The sequence below is a fragment of the Crotalus tigris genome, unplaced genomic scaffold (genome assembly GCF_016545835.1).
Source record: "Crotalus tigris isolate CLP2741 ecotype Arizona unplaced genomic scaffold, ASM1654583v1 scf7180000017961.1242950, whole genome shotgun sequence".
NCBI lineage: Eukaryota > Metazoa > Chordata > Lepidosauria > Squamata > Viperidae > Crotalus > Crotalus tigris.
In genome coordinates this window covers 9,790-29,645 of record NW_024096745.1, presented here as the reverse complement: position 1 = coordinate 29,645, position 19,856 = coordinate 9,790, and the positions used below count along the sequence as shown (strand labels likewise).

At 40.0% G+C, this 19,856-nt stretch overlaps 1 protein-coding gene across 1 annotated transcript in view; it reads left to right on the top strand.

Moving 5' to 3' along the window:
* LOC120308905 (leucine zipper protein 2-like) overlaps positions 1 to 19,541 on the top strand; it is a gene marked incomplete at its 3' end in the record, with an annotated part of 220,782 nt that extends 201,241 nt beyond the window's left edge. The window contains exons 3-4 of the mRNA XM_039345576.1: positions 845 to 915; positions 19,460 to 19,541. Coding sequence (XP_039201510.1) covers positions 845 to 915; positions 19,460 to 19,541 — 153 coding nt within the window. The remainder of the gene's footprint in view (positions 1 to 844; positions 916 to 19,459) is intronic.
* Positions 19,542 to 19,856: the final 315 nt, after the last annotated feature.

The window sequence follows — 19,856 nt, the reverse complement described above, 5'->3', positions numbered from 1 at the left end:
TATAATTCTTTTAAAGCGAGTATCAATATAATAACAGTGGAAGGTGTCACGATTTAGAAGGCAAAAGAACTTTCATCCTTCTGTTTTCTTTCCTAATTATTATTCCTTTCTGATCACCATCAGCAATTTTTTAAACTCTTAAACGCAGTATGCTCAATTCCCAGTTCTTCCTACCAATTAGACTTCTAGCAGGGAATAAATCATTTAGAGAAAACTTATCTGGCTCTTCCTCCATTTGTGATTCAACAATGAATGAAAGTCAAAGAAATGGAGAAGACAGAAAGCCTGTGATAAATGCTCTTTTATTATTTCATTTTTCATTCTTAAGAGCTTGCTCTGTGAAGAAAAAAAGGCATATGAGTTGAAGAACCAAGGTCTTATTTTCTGTCTTAAATCCAAACTGGTAATGTGGGTAAAAATTACAACATAATATTAGACTGGGAAAAAAAGTGTATCATAATATTAGGCTGGGAAACCATGATTAGTCCCACCCAAGCATGATGATAACAATTAAACTTTTGCCTAATTTATTTATTCAATTTCTGTAGCTATCCATCTCAGTCAATTATTCTGGGTAGCTTACAATTATGTTGTGTATATTGATATTTGGATGAATTTCATGTTCAGATTCATATTAAATCAGCTTATGCCTTATGAACCACCCAATTTGTTTGAGTGTGCTGTTAAAACTCAGCAAAGAGAAGTTGTATCTTCCTACTTTCTTTTCTGTCATATAATGTACCTTTCATATATAGCCTTTAATACAAAAAGTCACAATGAATAATTTTAGTGCTGAAAATTTTAAGGGAGCTCCTTGGTAATACCTGGTTTCTTTTGTTATCAGTCTTTGAAAAATGATGAGGAATCAGCAAAAAGTGATGTACAGAAACTCTTGGAATTAGGCCAGAAACAAAGGTATGATTCAGCATTTATTTGTCTTAACTTTTATATTTTCTAATATAAATAGAAAACAATGATGAATCCTTACCTTTTAAAGCCAGTCAGCAAAACAAAACACCCACCTAAGAAATGGATCATAAAAAAAAAAAAAATCAACAATCTGACCTAGTTTCATGTTTTGAAGTTAAAGGGGGGAAAACCTCTTGCAAGTAGTAAAGTTAACAAGAAAGAACAAGATTTTTGTTGAACCAGTTTTCTACATGGGAAGTTACTTCTATATTGGAGGGGGGGATATTTTCATTTTGCATGCAAAGACCTACCACAAAAAAGATTCTTCAATTCTGAAGTCTCATTTTGTTAAAGCTAATCAAAAGCATTATCTGAGTGCATACCTTCAGGTTTATTTTATGGCAATTTCCCAGTGATGGAAAATTTTACACTGTCTGGTAGATAAAATCTGCAGTGGTTTTTCTCAAACTTTTAAATCCAATAGATGCCAAAGATCAGAATGAAGCAATGTGCAGGAAATCAAGAGCAAATGTCCATATTTTATAACAAGGCACACGATTTAGAGGAACCCAGTAAGGAGCTCATTTTTTAATTAAGAAATCCAAATGGATATATCACAATTATACGTTTATATTTCTAAATATCTTACAACTCAAGGATATCTATGGACCATTGGGTACCTACTTAGCATTTAACCTCCAAAATGAAGTATTTTTTTTAAACCCTTCTAATTGTGAGAGTTATATGTGGACATTGACTCAAAGCAATTAATACAGAAAGGCATTAGTAAGACTGGGCACATTATACTTTACTTTTCCACTGTTTCTCACATATTTAGAATTATTGCACAACAAAGATTTTGGTCCCCAAATATTTTTTGGTTTATTTTATAGATTTTTTTTGGCTAATCTGTATTTACACAATGGCAATGTACACCTTTCAGTACTATCTGGCTATCCTACATAATGAGAGAAACATAAGAAAACATGGAACTATTGTTGAAGCACATCAAGTATACCACATGCAAGTGGAATATCTGTGAAGATCTAAAAGTAGTGGCTCTGCTGCTTGGAATGCAGCTTGGATATACCAAGTACTGATGTTACGGATGTGAATAGGACAGTAATGGAAGAGAGTCACATTACATTAAAAGAAATGGCTTCTCTGAAAGAGTTTGGTTCCGGGGAAAAAAAAAAAACAGGGCACATGAACCACTTGTTGACCAAATGAAGATAGTTTTGACTGCACTTTGCATAACATTCAGACTGATGAAAAATTTTGTGAAAGTGATGAACCAGGAAGATGAAGGTTTTGGTTATTTGAGACAGATGTTTCCAGGAATAACTGATGCCGAGATTAAGGAAAGCATTTTTGTTGGTCCACAGATCAGATGCATCATCAATGACAAGCAGTTCAAAGATCTGTTAGTGAGGTCAGAGAAAATCACCTGTAATTCCACTGGTTGACAAACTTCTTACAACATAGAATACCATAGAGTACATTGAAGTGTCATTGAAGATTTATTTTCTACATTCACACGTGGAATTTTTCCCCAAAAATCTAGGTGCAGTCAGTGACAAACCTCGTAAAGATTTTAGCAGGATATGACCACAATGGAAGAATAGTATCAGGGAAACTGGAATCTGACAGTGCTGGCTGAATATTGTTGGACCCTATTGTAAAGCAGCAAAACACCTTTAGTCTTGTCGAACTCATGCAGCATGTTAGAAACATTATACAATTAAATGCGTTATTCTCATTAAAGGTTAATTTTGTATTTCTCAAGATTCCAACTGTACATGAGACAGTTATTCTGAAATTATTTGTGTTAAATTTGAAGGGGTCTGTAACGAATACCAAAGGTTTTTCAGGAAGCAAAACTTTTGAAAAAAAATGTTATCCAGTGTAATCTTCCCTAGACCAGATATCTGGATTTCATAGTGCAATCTGTCAGCTACAAGCTATATACACTCACTACCATTGCAATATTGTATTATCAAGTTTCTAAACCAATTTGGGTCACTACCTGGATATATTTATAGCCCAAACCATGCATTTCTGTGGGGTGACAATAAAAATATAATTTTTATATGCTTAGGTTTGTAGCATAAATATTGAAACAACAAAGGAGAAAAGGGACAAAAGCCTTCACACTTATATGGCAAATAAATTTATCTTTTTTATATTCGCCTTAAAGAATTTTAAACAATATTTATTACATTATATTATAACATCCAATGAAGCTGCATCAATGCAATATAGCTTTCTGCCTTTATGGAATTTCTCTATTAAGCAGTGGATCTTGCTTCCCCCATCCCCTTACAAGATCATCTGAATTTGAACAGTATTAAATTTAAACCATTTCACATTTAACTATATAAAGGAAAAAGAATGAACATTATAGATTCCAAAGTCTTGCCTTCAAATCTCTGGAGATGTTACATTTTTTTAGAAATTTATTTTGTTTGCCATTTTCAAAGCAAAAGTGTCATTTCAGAGTTGCCATGATACAACTGAGTGGGAAACAAAATATGGCACACCTTTTAATTCCCAGAAACCATTTCATGTGACTCTCTATACATTTCATACTAAAATGAGAGCACACCAGATTTCAGTCACTGTTGAAGCATCAAACATATCATGTAAAACAAAATAATATCTACAGAGTAAGGAGGTGAGTTTTATCTGAGGCAAGTCAAAAGAAATACTCCACACACACCTTCCAAATAGTGTCAAGATTCATAAGGGAAGATTTCCACTACATTTAAAATTTATGAAATTTATTGTCTTAAAAACAAATGCTGACTTCCAACAAAGTTCTGTAATTTGCAGTCTGTTTTCCAAAATGTTGGCTATTGTTCCCAGCTTATCTTCTAATCCTCTAGCAAATGCAATGAAAATCATATACTAAATAAGGCCAATATAAGCACTTCCTTAAAAAATTCCTGGATTTAGGATCCATTTGGTTGGAAAGGCACACATTTTAAAATGTGCCTATCAATTAAAAATGTAAGCCACAAAATTGCCTTTAATTCATGCAAAGAACAGTCCACTTGCATTTCCAGTTTCTGTTTGATAGTTAAACAACCTAACAGTAAATCCATCAGAATAAAGAAACCTATCAGATAGAGAGCTGAGTCCTAATGTATTATCTTGTCTACTCTGCAATAAATTTTGTGAAACAACTAAGAAAGGTTCCCCGCTTTATTTATTGAAAAAAAATAGCTCTCTGAAATTATTCTGTTGAACCTAATGGGCAGTGTACAAGATAGCTTTTACATTTCATATGTAGCTCTTCCATTCAAAATGTTCTGTCCTAATCAGAACCATAATTCCTTAGCAGCATTTCTATATTAAAATATTAAGACATAACTATGGTGGAAACTAAGACTCTATAGCAATAGTACCCAGCCTTTCCAGCTCTATGGATTGGCAGTGGTGCAATGGTGGTAGTGGTGGTGATGGTTTTGCATGCTCATCTGACACTTGCATGGCCCCAGTTCCCAATGAGCTGGGGATTGGGAACTCCTCTCTGCAGGTAGTCTTTTTCAGTGATCATTTAAATTACAATGATGCCAAATAAAGACTTGCAACTAGTCCTTCTAGTTGTAGATGTTGCATGTAGTTATAGACACATGTTCATGATTCAGCAATTGGCTCACAATTATAACAGTCACAACAGCCTATGGTCACGTGATCACAGTTTGTGACCTGAACTGCCAGCTTCTGACAAGCAAAATCAGTGGGGAAGCTAGCAGGAGGTTGCAAATGGTGATCACATAACTGTAAGATTTGCAATCTTGCAGGATTTACCTGACAGTGGCATCTGGAACTGCTGCACTTGCTGTCATAAGTCAGTGTGGTTACATGTCACTTTATGACTGTATCACTTACAGACAGATTTGCTGTTCCCAATTATTATAATTAATGAAGGACTACCTATACCCAATCTCTGATTCTTGATAGTTTTGCATCTGGGTTCTAATGACATCTGTTGGCTGACGTAAACCAGATGTATATCCATGATGAAGAGTATCAGTTTGTGGAAGATTTTCACATTTGCATGTTCTTGTTCAACCTCTTTTTTTCACTGATTACACTGAAACAGTTCTGTCTTCGAGTTTCCAAAGAGATCCTGAGAAATAGGCTTCCGTTTTTCCATTTTACACTTAGCCTTTTTCCTTAGCATAGGTGAGGCTGGGTTTATTTATTTATTTAGAAAATTTATTTGCCTACACCATTAAACATTAAAGCAGAAAAGAGATTAAAATCAATAGTCATGGCACCCAGCAGATAAAATCATTGAAAATTACAAACCATTAAAACCAGGGAGCTGGACCCACAGGGAGTGGGGAAGTAGGATTAGGTTTTAATTAATCAATCACCTCCAGTATGCAGCTCCCCCATTGGGTCCCCAAACCATCTGGCAAGCCGGTTCTTAAGGCTCTTTCAAAGCATCAGGGGAGTGAGGAGCCAATCTTAGCAGTAAGATGTTCCAGAGGCCAGAAGCTTTTTTTTTTCTAGAGACTGCCAGCTTGAAATTCCTTGGCTGACAGGATCCACAGTATGCCCACAGTATACATGAATAGTGTGGGCCATTCCCATCCGAGTGAGAGGGTTCCTCAAGTAGGCTGGATCCATACCGTGCAGGGTTTGCTGGAGTATTTGCTGAAGCCATCTAGCCTGGAGGATCTGAATGCATTTATGCCAGCCTTAGATGAATGGGCTCCCTGCCTTCTCTGATAGCATAAACCCTTTAGAAGAATACTGAGAAGGGCTCCAAAACAGACTGAAATGAATCAATATGGTCACATATCAAAAGTGAGAGAACCTCATTCACTTTTGAAGAAACTTTGAGAGGCTGCTGTGATTAAAGCATCATCCAACTGAAGATTAACACAGTTCTCCTAGACATACTTCTTAGAGAAAGGGGCGTTGTCTTACCTGAACGCCTTTTCTCAGCATGATGATGGAGAATCCACGGATGGGTTGTCTTAATCTATCTGCTCCAATTAGACTAAGTCTGAAATTTAGTACCACCCCCTCTGTGCCAACTGCACCCCAGTTTTAGGCTAAGGCGATACCCAGACTTTAGTCCGACACGTCTGAACAAATGGGGACCAGGCCAACTGACCTAATGGGAGGGAGTGGATTCTCCATCATCATGCTGAGAAAAGGCGTTCAGGTAAGACAACGCCCCTTTCTCCAGCATGATTGGATGGAGAACCCACGGATGGGACATACCAAAGCCCTGTGTCCCTAGGGTGGGGAATTAGATTGGGCCTGGTTCCCACCCAATGTTAATGCGTGTTCTAGGACCTTGCGGCCAAATGAAGCCGTAGAAGATGCATATACATCCATCTTGTAGTGACGGACAAAGGAGGAGGGCGATGCCCATGTTGCTGCCCTACAGACTTCCTCTATGGATGCCTGGGTAGACCAGGCTGCTGTAGTGGCTGCGCCCCTGGTGGAATGGGCCGTGATATGGCTGGGAGCTTGTAGTGACTGAGTCTGGTATGCCAGAGAAATACAAGCTCTAATCCACCTGCCTATAGTGGGTGAGGAAACCTTCTGTCCTAACGACGAAGGGTGAAATGACACAAACAGAGCCTCAGTCTTGCGGAAGGATGAGGTTCTCTGTATATAGCAATATAAGGCCCTGCGAACATCCAATCTGTTCCACTGAGCCTCTATGTGATTAGATGGGTTCAGACAGAAATCCAGCAAAACTATGTCCTGTGATCTATGATACAAGGAGTTGACCTTGGGCACGAAAGAGGGATCTAACCTGAGAGTAACCCTGTCCCTATGGAAGATACACAGGTCCTTTCTCACTGACAGGGCAGCCAGCTCAGAGATTCTTCTGGCTGAAGTTACAGCAACCAGAAATGCCACCTTCATTGATAATAGTTTGAGCAAACAAGTGTCAATTGGCTCAAAGGGTGGTGAAACAAGAGCCTGTAAAACCTGATGAAGGTTCCAGGAGGGATATCTATGTACCGCTGGTGGTCTGGCATTGTTAGCTCCTTTTAGGAAGGAGCGTATCATAGGGTGCTGTGTTAAGGGTTCCTTGCCACAGGAAATAACCGTGGCGAGTGCTGCTACCTGCCTACGGATGGTGCTTGTGGAAAGCCCTTTGTCCAAACCGTCCATCAGGAACTCCAAGATAACTGGCACTGCAGCCTGTAAGGGTTCAATTTTATGAGCTAAACACCAATTACAGAAGCTCTTCCACGTGGCATCGTATATTCTATTCGTCAAGGGTCGCCTGGATTGCTGGATCATGGCTATGACCCTTGACGAATATGAGTCTAGGCCTAAGGCCTGCCTCTCAAGTGCCAGATGGTTAACTGGAGCCATTGAGGGTCCAGATGATGTAACTCCCCCTGAATGAGGGAGATCTGATTGGCTGGAATCCTCCATGGAGGGGATGCGGAGAGCTCCATCAGGTCGGCGAACCAAGATCGTCTCGGCCAATGCGGGGCGACCAGGAGGAACTCTGCTTGTTCGCGAAGAATCTTCCTGATCGTGGCAGGTAGAAGGGGCAGGGGAGGAAAGGCATAGAGCAGTTCCCTGGGCCAGGGACTGCGGAGTGCATCTGTTCCTTCCGCTGATGGAGACGGGAACCTGGAAAGGAATCTGGGAAGCTGTGAGTTGGCTGGGGAGGCAAACAGATCTAGGGTTGGGGAACCAAACCTGTCCACGATCTCTCTGAAGATCTTCGGATCCAGCTGCCATTCGGAATGGTCCACGGTGGCTCTGCTCAGTGAGTCCGCCTGCTGGTTGGCCACTCCGGATATGTGCTCCACCCTGATGGAGGCAAGATTCAGTTCCGCCCAAGACCCCAGCAATCTGGCCTCCTGCATGAGAGGCTTGGACCTTGTTCCCCCCTGTCTGTTGATATGGGCCTTGGCTGTGATGTTGTCGGTTAAGACCAGGACGTGCTGGCCCTGTACTAAGCTGCTGAATCTCTTTAGGGCCATGTGTATGGCTCTTAGTTCCAGCCAGTTTATATTGTTCTTTAGATCTTGCCTGGACCACTGACCTTGGGCCCAGTGTGTGTGGAGGTGTGCCCCCCACCCAAATAGGCTTGCGTCTGTGGTGATGGTGATCCTGTCTGGCTCTTTGAATTCTGCTCCCCGTGACAGTGCCGGAGAGTCCCACCAACGAAGGGAGTTCAACACCGACCGTGGAACTCAGACCTTCTGGTGGGATGTGCTGGTATGAAGTCTCTGAAATGGAAGGAGAAGCCACTGTAATTCTCTGGCATGGAGACGTGCCCATGGCACAATTTGCACGCAGGACACCATCTTCCCTAGTAGTTGTGAAAGGGATGCCAATGTGACTACTCTGTCCCTTCGGATCCGACGTACAAGAGTCTGGATAGAGTTCCGTCGGTCCTGAGATAGGTAGACCGTGCATTTGCCTGTGTCTATAACTGCGCCCAAATGGAGGCGCCGAGTTGTTGGTACAGTATGACTTTTCTGGAAATTCACAGAAAAACCGTGCTCCTGCAAAACCTTGATGGCTAGGGCGAGGTCTGCTTGGGCACCTTGCCATGATGATGACTGAATTAGAATGTCATCTAGATAGCATTGAACTCTGATGGGAATTTGTCTAAGGTGGGCTGCAATCACTGCCAGTACCTTTGTAAATACTCTCGGTGCAGATGAGAGGCCAAATGGAAGGGCTCTGTACTGGTAGTGGCGTCGGGCATAACTGAATCTGAGGAATTTGCGGTGTCCAGGAAAAATTGGGATGTGCAAATATGCCTCAGTCAGGTCTATGGAGGTAAGAAAGTCACCTTGCCTGACGCCAGCCAGGATTGATTGAAGTGATTGCATCTTAAATTTTTTATATCTCAAGTAGAGGTTTAGACCTTTTAAGTCCAAGATCGCCCTCCAGCCCCCTGAAGTCTTGGAAATGACGAAAAGGTTTGAGTAAAACCCTCGTCCTTCTTGGTCTTGTGGTACTGGTTCAATTGCTTGTATTTGCAATAAATGAGCTATTGCCTCTGACATAAGTTCAGCTCTGGTCCTGTTCGTTGAAATAGGACAAGAGCGGAATCTGTCAGGTGGATGGGAACAAAATTCTAGTCTCAGACCTTGGGAGACGGTGTCTAACACCCATGCGTGGGTCTAGTATGTGGCTGCCCAAATGCTGGAATAGAGGGCCAGCCGGCCTCCTATGGGAGGTGAGGCTGCAGGTTCACTTGCCTCGCTTAAAGGAGCGGCTCCCTGTGCCTCGAAAGGACCGCTTGGTCTGGAACTGTGATCTGCCTCTGTATGCTGAACGATCTTGTTGTCGTTCCTGTCTCTGAAAGGAGGGGCGAGGAGCCTGGGCCCAGTCCCAGGCTGGCGCTGGCCGAAAGGGCTGCCTTCTGTAGTTACTCTGCGACAAGTTCCCCCAGCGTCTATCTCCCCTCCTTGATGTATTAACCAAGGTCTTGCGTTTATCCTTACCTTCGGTTAGGTATGGCTCTAGCGCCTTACCAAAGAGTTGTCCACCTGTATAAGGTTTAGAGGCCAGACGCCACTTGGCCTTGGTGTCTGCTCACCAGTTTCTGAGCCAAAGGAGCCTTCGTGCTGAAATGTCTGCCGCGATGGTCCGGGCAGTGTATCTGATCGTGTGTAAGGAGGCATCGGCTAGATACTGGGACGTGGCCACCAACTTACCCAGATTCTGGTGGGCTCTGAGCTGGTCCAGAGGGATCATGTCCTGGAGCTCCCGTAGCCACAGGACTGTAGCCCTGGCAAAGAAGGCCATGGAGGTTGCCGCCCTAGTTGCCCAGGCTGATGCCTGGTGGGACCTGTGTAGGGCGGACTCAATCTTCTTGTCCTCTGCCCTTAGTGCCTCATTTATGTCCCCAGGGATGTTGGACTTGGGAAACAATGAGTTCAAGGGCTCATCAATCTCAGGAATCTCCAAAAGGGAGGTCAGGGAAGGAGCAACATTGAACAATGTTCTCTCTACCGCACCAGGGCTTAAGGGGGATCCTAGTTTTTCCCATTGTTTCTGGACTATATTTAGAAAAAGTGGAGGGCAGGGAATATGATTCTGTGAGACAGAGGGCTCAGTGTATATGGCATGGGGATCCTGGGATGTTGGTGGGTTCTCCTGTTCTTGGGCGAGGTTTGCAGTGGTGCAGGCCTTGAGAAGCAGGGAATTGAAGAAGGAATGGTCCAAGAGACCGACAGGAGGGGTGGGTTCGGATGGGGCGATGCCCTCGTCCTCAGACAAAATTAGGCCAGCTTGTTCAGCTCCTGTAGATTCCAAATCCGATGCGGGATCATCCATCCAATCCGGAGATTGTGAATGATGTGTGGCCTGTGGGGGTGGCTGTGGGGTGTTGGAGGCCATAAATTGAGCCACAGCCTGGGCTATCATGGACTGGAGGAGGTTCGGGTTCAGGGCCTGGTTCTCAGGAGGGCGAAGTCCTGCTGCAGTGGGAGTGAATGTGGCCTGGGGCCCTGAGGTGTCCTGACCGGTTATACCCCTCCCTGAAGCCACTGTTAGGTTTGAATCTGACTCAGGAATTCCCCTGGGGGGAGACCAGGCCCCTGGGGCTGAGGCACTGTGCGAAGAAAGGGGCTCAAATATAGACCTTCCCATCGTGCCTGTCAGATCTGGGGAGGCCGCTCTCAGTCTTTGGCACCCTTCCTCCCTCTGTGGCTCCCTGCTTGGCCGGGCTTGCTTGGTGGTGCTCTTACCACTTGCCTCTGATTGGCGACTCCTCTTGGCCGGCTTGCTGCCTTTCTCTGCCATGATGAGTTGCTCTGGTCTCAACCTTGGCAAAACGCCCCCCTTGGCGCTGTACTTCACCAAGGAAGTCTACAGAGATACTTCAGCCCAAGAGGGGGGTGGGCGGGGAGTTAATGGGCACCCCGATCACTTGGGATCGATCAGGCCCTCCCCGGTCGAACCTGCTCTCTCGATGATCCTGCCACCGATGATGTAATACTGCCTTCAGAAGAAAGTTCCAGGCAGTCTGGGCCTCAGCCACACACAAAATGGCCACCAAGGGCTTTTGCCATGCACAAAAGGGCCTCTGAGGGCTTCAGTCACACACAAAATGGCCGCCGATGACTTCAGGCACACTCAAAATGGCTGCCAAGGCTTCAACCCCACACAAAATGGCCACCGGTGACTTCAGCCACCCACAAAATGGCCACCAGTGACTTCAGGCACACTCAAAATGGCCGCCGAGGCTTCAGCCCCACACAAAATGGCCGCCAGTGACTTCAGCCACCCACAAAATGGCCACCAGTGACTTCCGCCACTCACAAAATGGCCACCGAGGGCCTCAACCACATACAAAATGGCCACCGGGGGCTTCATCCACACCCAAAATGGCCACCGGGAGGCAATTCAAAATGGCGGCTGCCAATTTCGCGCCCTAAAAAACGGCCGTTGGAAGAAGGCCTTGAGGCCTAGGGACTAAGCTGCAACGAGCCCTCGTTCGGGTGAATCGCCTGGGCTCCTAAAGCAGCTGGTGGCATGTGATTAGGCCAGCTGGAAAAGCTGTCGTCCAAGGCCTAACAGGCCCTCCCGGCTCCGAAAATTGGGCCGCGCCCAAATTCTCACCTGCTGCTCTCTGCTGGGGCCGAGGGACCTGGGAAGGCTCCCTCCAGGCTTGATGAGGCTCTGAAAACGACCTAAATCAAGGGTTTGATCTTGCTGTCCCTAACTGAGGGAAAACAAAGAAGGGAAAAGTTCCCCCCCCCTTAGAGGGAGAGGATTGTGAGTCTGTCAGCCTGAATAGGCTTCAGACTGGGATAATTGATCTTTCTTCTAGATATAATCGATTCTGAATCAATAATAAAATAACAAATAATAATAATAGCCTGAGCTAAGTAATTAAATAGAATTAAACAGTCTTCTGCTCCAGGAGCGAAGACAAAACGCGTCTTGGGGCAAAGAGACTAAGTCTAAAACTGGGGTGCAGTTGGCACAGAGGGGGTGGTACTAAATTTCAGACTTAGTCTAATTGGAGCAGATAGATTAAGACAACCCATCCGTGGGTTCTCCATCCAATCATGCTGGAGAAAACACCCACCCATATTAGGGGTAATATTGAGCCAATTCAGTTGTTTTGAGAGGCTTCTACAAAACTCCTACTTTTGCTGCCACCAACCCATTTTCCTTCTATTCTCCCCACAGTAGACCTGACTCCTGGCTTCTTTTCTTCCTGTTTCCACAAACTCAAATCCAGCCTCCTCTGCACAGGAATCCACTTCTTTTTCTTTCTTTCACATCCAACTTAGAATTGCCTTCTAGGATCTAGCCTTCTATTTATTTTATTTTATTTTTTTTTTATTGAAATTTTTCAAAAATTTTACAAATAAACATCCCCCCCCTCCCTAACCACCCCACCCTCCCCCCCCCGACTTCCCAGAACTGAATATAGGATTATTTAACAAATTTTAAAAAAAAAATAACGTTTACAATTTATAAGATAATTAATAAAAATGATAAAGGTCATAATAATAATATATATAATAATATATGTAATAATAATATGCATAACATAAGCTTTAAAATGAATAATATATACTAAGAAAGAGAGAAAAAAAGGGAAAAGAAAAGAGAGAGAGAAAGAAAAAAGAAAAAAGTAGACGAAAAATAGAACATATATATAAAATATATATATATATATATATATATATATAAGTAATGATACGTAAAGAGAAAAGGAAGAAAGAAAAAAAGAAAAAACAATCATTACAAGTTATAAAAAAGCTAAATGATATTTTTCCATATCCAAATTATATTGTATGAAATTTATCCATTTTTCCCATACTGCAAAGAATTTCTCTTGAGATTGCTCCTTTAAAAAAGCCGAAATCTTTGCCATTTCTGCCAGATACGAAACTTTGTAAAACCACTCTTGCAAAGTAGGCAAGGATTCCTTCTTCCAATATTGCCCTATTAACAGCCTAGCGGCTGTAATCAAATTTAACATCAATATAACCTCCTTAGCATCACAATCAGTAACAATACCTAGTAAAAATAATTGCGGAGTAAATTTTACCCTCCGTTTAAAAATTCTTTGGATATTCCACCATATCTTAATCCAAAAAGCTTTTATATGCTTACACGTCCACCAAGTATGATAATAAGTAGCATCCAAATGTCCACATCTCCAGCATTTCGGCTGCAGATTAGGGTACATGATGGACATTTTCTTTGGATCAAGGTGCCATCTATAAAACATCTTATAAAAATTCTCTCTTAAATTTTGCGCTTGTGTGAATTTAACATTTCTTATCCAAATAAGTTCCCAGGTATCCATTGAAATCGTTTCACCAATATTCTGTGCCCATTTAATCATACAATCTTTAACTAATTCAGGTTCTGAGTCCAATTCCACTAAAACCCCATAAACTCTCTTAATATGGGTTGGCCTTTGATCTCTTACTTGTTTTAAAAGAACTTCATCTTCTCTGAGCCAGCCCATTTTACAATCCATCTTCCATCTGTCCACTATTTGTCTGTATTGGAACCATGAATAAGTTAAATTTTCGTGCGTTAATTCTTCCAAAGATTTTAACTGCCAATCTTGGCCATCCCATCTAAGTAACTGTGCATAAGAGACCATGTCCATATTAACCCCTTTCCTTATGCCTTCTATGGCATGCCGAGGTATAGCCCATAATGGTATTTTGAAGTCACTTTTATAATACTTTCTCCACACTCTAAGCAAAGAGATTCTTATAATATGAGACTTAAAAACCCAATCCACTTTTTTATTAAATATTAAATAGGCATGCCATCCAAAAAATAAGTCCCAACCTTCCAAATGAAGTATTTCTATATTTGTTAAATTCACCCAGTCGCTGATCAATGTTAATACTACAGCATCATAATACAATTTCATATTTGGCACCTTGAGTCCACCTCTCTCATGAAAATTTTGCATTATTTTAAGTTTCACCCTTGGTTTTTTCCCTGCCCAAACAAATTTATTAATACCTTTTTGCCATTCATCTAAATTACGTTCATTCTTTAAAATAGGTAACATTTGAAACAAAAAAATAAACTTTGGCAGGACATTCATCTTGATAACTGCAATTCTACCCATAAGGGATAACTGTAGATTGTTCCAGTTTTTTAAATCCTTCTGTACCTCCATCCACAGCTTTTCATAATTATTTTTATACAGTTTTGCATTAGAAGCAGATAATGTGACCCCCAAATATTTTACCTTATCAACAATTTCAAAATCTGTTAAGTTAACTAAAACCTGTTTATCACCATTAGTCATATTTTTAGCTAATATTTTGGTCTTATTATTATTAATTTTAAAACCAGAAACACATCCATATTGTTGAATCAATTGTAATAATTTTACCACCGAACAGGTAGGTTGAGACAAAGTAACAACCAAGTCATCTGCAAAGGCTCTTAATTTATATTCTTTTTTATTAATTTCTATTCCTTTTATTTCTTGAGACTCCCGAATTTTAATCAACAAAATTTCCAATGTTAAAACAAACAATAACGGAGATAACGGGCATCCCTGTCTTGTTCCTTTTTCTATTACAAAAGCCTCTGACAAACCCCCATTTACAATAAGTTGAGCAGTCTGTTTTTGATATATATTAGATAATACTTGTAATATATTTTGTCCAAAATTCATCTCCTTAATTAAACATAACATAAACTGCCAATTCACTTGGTCAAAGGCTTTTTCAGCATCCAAAAATATCAGGCCTGCAGAGACTTGGTTATTCTTTTCTAGATACTCTAATAAGTTAATAATTTGTCTAACATTATTTTTCATATACCTTCCAGTTATAAAACCCGATTGATCCTTATGTATAAACTGCTGCAAGATCCCCATAAGCCTATTAGCTAAAATTTTTGCAAAGATTTTATAATCCACGTTTAAAAGAGATATAGGCCTGTAATTTTTAGGCAATGTAAGATCTTGATTGTCTTTTGGAATCAATGATATAAATGCATTACGCCAAGATGGAGGGATCTCTAAACCCTGTAATAAGTTATTAAACAATTCACACAATGGTTGAGTCATCTCTTCTACTAAAGTTTTATAATAGATAGATGTCAACCCATCCGTACCCGGCGCTTTGCCCAATTTCAGTTGTTTAATTGCTGTAACAATTTCTTCTTTAGTAATTAAGCCATTAATCTCTTTTTCCTGATCTTCTGTTAATTTAGGAAAGTTAACTTTACCTAAATAATTGTTTATGTCTGTAGTTTGAATATTAGCACTCTTGTATAATTTTTGGTAGTATTCTAAAAAGGATTTCTTAATCAATTCTTTCTGATAGACCAATTTACCATTATAATTTATTTTATCTATATTCCTCTGTTTCTGTTTCTTTCTTAACTGATAAGCCAACCATCTCCCTGGTTTATTAGCATTACAAAATGTATTTTGTTTCATAAATAGTAAATTGGTTGCAGCTTGATCAGCCATCAACATGTTAAATTGTGTTTTTAACAGTTTTAAAGCTCCTTTCACCTTTTCGTCTAAAGGATTTGAAATTAAAAGTTTCTCTTTTAATTTAATCTCCTCTTCTAAATCTTTACGTTTCTGAGTCTGTTTCTGTCTATGCAAGTTATTCATTTTTATCAAGATACCACGCATAAAAGCTTTACTTGCATCCCACACCATTGACATTGATGTTCCCTTATTCATATTTAAAGCAAAATATTCCTTTAAACATTCCTTTAATTTATGAACATTTTTTTCTTGTTTAAATAAATTCTCATTCACCCTCCAGGATCTCCTGTCTTCTTTCTCAGCAAACAGTTCCATCCATACTGGACTATGATCAGACAATGTCCTAGGAAAAATTTTTACATTCTTCACCCTGTTGTATAAGTCTGTTGTAATCAAAAAGAAATCAATTCTTGAAAAAGATTGGTGTCTATCTGAGAAGAAGGTAAAATCCCTTTCTTCTAGGTTACGTTCACGCCAATAGTCCCTCAATTCCCAATCTTCTTTCATGTCAAAGAAGGCTTTAGGTAGTTTAGCCTGTTTAAAAAAAGTAGAAGAGCCTTTTTTGTTCTTTTGTATGTCTAAGACACCATTCCAGTCTCCCATTAAAATCACAGATCTATAGTCCAACAAAGTTATTTTCTGATGTAACAACCTATAGAATTGCTCCTGTTGCTGGTTTGGTGCATACAACCCCACAATAAGAATTTTCTTGCCATATAAACCAAGTTCAAGCATAACATATCTTCCATGAGGATCTGATTCTAACAGGGTAGCAGATAAGTTCTGTTTAACATAAATTACCACACCCCCTTTTTTCCCAGGGGCGGGAGATACAAAATGAGATCCCAAACGAGGATTGTTTAAGTATTTTTGGTCTTTAGATGTAATATGAGTTTCTTGCAAGCAAATAACATCATTGTTGTGTTGTTTCAAATAATGGTAAATTTTTTTTCTCTTTTGAGGAATATTTAATCCATTAACATTCCAAGTCAGGAGCTTTGCCATCTCCCTTGGCCTTAAGCCTGGAGAAGATCCCCTCAAATTCTGCTACTGAAGAATAAGTTGCAGAGCTTTTGGGTCTTGCTCCTCCCACCGGCACTGAAACAATTTGCTGAGTAGATTCTTTGATTTCTTTTCCTTTTTTCTGTTGTTCTTTTTCTTTACATTTATGTGCTGCACGGGTCATTCTCTGTTCTTTAACCTCTGCTTGAGACATCCATACCACCTGTCCAGCAGTCATCGCACCTGTATCTTCAGATTTCTGTTCCATCTCTTTATCACTCAGGACTTTGTGCATCATGGGCAAAGGTGAGCCTGCACCCAGGACCGTTTTATAAAATTCCTTAGCTTTAGCAACTGTATTAAGTCTATAACGTGTCCCCGCATGGCTCAAAACAATGCCCATCGGAATCTCCCATCTAAATGGCATTTGTCTTGCTTTAAGTTCATTTGCTAGAAAAGCAAAATCTTTTCTGCTTCTTAAAATTTTAGGTGGAATTTCCTTTAAAATAATAATATCTTGAGCAGCAATCTGAAATCTTTTATTGTAAAAAGTTTGCAGAATCTGATTTCGCAAGGACTTCTTAGCAAAGTATATCACCACATCTCTAGGCAGATTCCTCTGTTTTGCAATCCAAGAATTAACTCTGTAAATTCTTTCCACTTCCCCACGTAACTCATCTTTGTCTATATTCAAAATAACAGCCAAGTCATTAATCACCATTTCCATCAGATCTTGAGTTTTATCTTCTTTCAGGCCCCTTATTCTCAAAGCATATTCCATCTGTCTATACTGGAACATAAGAATATCATCTTGTGAAGTTTCCACTTTTTTCTCCATATCTTGGAATTTATAGTCCAAGAGTTCTACTGTTTCTTCAATTTCCTCCACTCTAGAGTCCAGCTTCACAACCACTGAGGCCACTCCAGATAAAGCTAGAAGTATATCATCCCTCAATATAGTATTATTCTGTTCTAAAAGCTCCTTCATCTCTTTCTTCATTTCTTCCTTGCTTTCAGATTTATTCTGTTCCAAAAGTTGCTTCATTTCCTCCCTAAACTGTGACACAGCACTTACCATTATTTCTTTAATGTCTTGTGCTGATGTGCCAGATGGGGGGGGGGTGAGGGTGGAGTAGTTTTAGGTTGCTGCACTGAGGGTATTATTTTAAGTTGTTGTTGCACAGTAGAGGTAGCAGGAGAAGAAGTTACTTTAGGAGCTGTAGTAGCTGGTTGTCGTTTTGAAGCCATTTCAATTTATCTTTCTTTCTTCATAAAAATACCAATAAAAAGTAAATAGTCCAAAAGTTAAAAATAAGGTAAAATAGAATAAAATAGAATCAATTTAAAAGCTCCCAAAAGATAAAGAAAAACTTAAAGAGGAAAGCAGTATTAAACAACAGTTCCGCCAGTCCGTCTTTCAAAAGAAAAAAAAACTTTCAAAACGCCATTTTACTTTCACTCTCACTTTTCCTCCCGGGAAGAAAAAGAGAAAGCTTAAAAAGTAAGAAAAAATCAACACATGCTAAATAAACTAAATAAACTAAATAAAAATAAAATAAAACTAAACTATAAATAAAATCCTTTAAACAGTTCTGTCCGGTTTAAGATTACTCACGGTTACTTTAAATACGGAGATGGTAGCGGCGTTTCGCTTTGTTTCCGAAGAAACAAAGACAGCTGAGAGGCGGAGAAGGCAATGAATTCCGAGGGAGCACTCTTTTTACCCCCCTAAAATAAAAAATCCAGGGAGGGTTAAGAGGTTCTACCTCTATTCATGCGATCTCTACCCCTTCCCTTCGCCCGGGAAGGGGATTGCGAGCCGCGGGCCAGCTGATGAACGCTGTGCTCCGCGGATCTAACACCATCTCAGGAGGATGGCTACAAAGTAGCCGCCATCTCCACCGCTTTAACCACCGGAAGTCCGCCTTCTATTTATTTTTGTAGGCATATGCAGTGAAGAAGATTTAGGAGGGGAATATGTATGTATGATATGTTTGGGTATGTGAGTAGGAATGGGTTTCTGTTCATTTGCAAAAAAAAAAAAAATGGATTTGGACCAGGGTGAATGAAGCATGAAGCTTCTCTTGACTATGAGTACATTGGTTAGATCTGGACAGTACATTCTTTAAGCAGCTTTCATCCACCTTGCTTAGGATTGTTGAGATGAAAGGGATCCCCCCATACTGTTTCTTGCATTCCCAAGAAAAAGTGGAATACAAATAGCCTTGTACATTCTTTTACCAAGTTCAAATATGATGACACTATTACATCTTGCAGTACACTAGAATGCTTATAGTGCAGATATTTCAGTAGGAAATAAACTAATTCACTAAATGAATGCTGTGTAAGCTATTGAAAACATAGTAAGCATTTAGTAGGAAGAGAAACTTGATTATATATTATAGAGGATGTGTCTTTGGAAGCAAGTATATCCTATCTGATCTCTGAAAAAAAAACTGAATTGGCCTTAAGTATGATTTGCCTTGTAGAAAAAAACAAACAAACATATAGTTTCCTGACACTAATGAAGCTTAAGATCTGTCTTTGTTCCTTTAAGAATTCAGGATTATCTGAATGTATCTTTTTATAGTGGTTGTTTCTGAACATAATTTTGTAACTAGGGGACTTACTTTGGAAACAAGAATGCGAATAATTACATTTAACATTTAACAAGCATTTTTGGTCATTTGTTTTAAAATAAAATACAGAATGGTTTTCACTTACAATAATCTCATTCTGATTCAACTTGCCATTGTTTAGAGTTTTTTTTGCTTACGGCAATTGTACTTTTTTTGACCAGCCAGAATTATTCAAGTGATAATAACTTGCACAGCAAGCTACATAGTAGACGCAAAGAGAGGCAATTTCCTATTTCTGAATTTTCCTTTAAGAATTTTACTGGTGTGCACTGGTTGTTTGTTTTATGTAGCTGTATTAATAAGCCACTTCAGGAAAGCAGAAACAATAGCTGTTTGGTGTAATTAAAAGTGCCTTGTCATGAAATAAGAGAAAACAAAGGCATTATTTCTTAATGGCCAATAGAGATGAAGTTTGTGTTTTGTTTCTTCAATAAACTAGGGAAGAAATGAAATCACTCCAGGATACCTTTCAAAAACAGCTTAATGAGGCAACTGAGAAGGCAGAAAAACAGCAGGCCACAGTAAGTGACTTTCTTCTATTATTTTCATCCGTGTTTCCATGTCCCCTCCTTTGCAAATTCTTCAGAGATACTTTTACAAATGGATATGGACAAGCCTAACAATTTAGGTTTATTTCTATTTTCAAACTGCAACATCTTTCCATTCAATTCAAAAATGGGTGTGCTACTTGGTAATACTCGTTAGTAGTTTTCTTTTTAAAAAATGGAACACAACAAAATTCTCACTGATCCTTATTCATGAACAAAGCTGTTGATTTATACTAATTGTAAAATGTGTGTGTGTGTGTGTGTGTGTGTGTGTGTATGTGTATATGC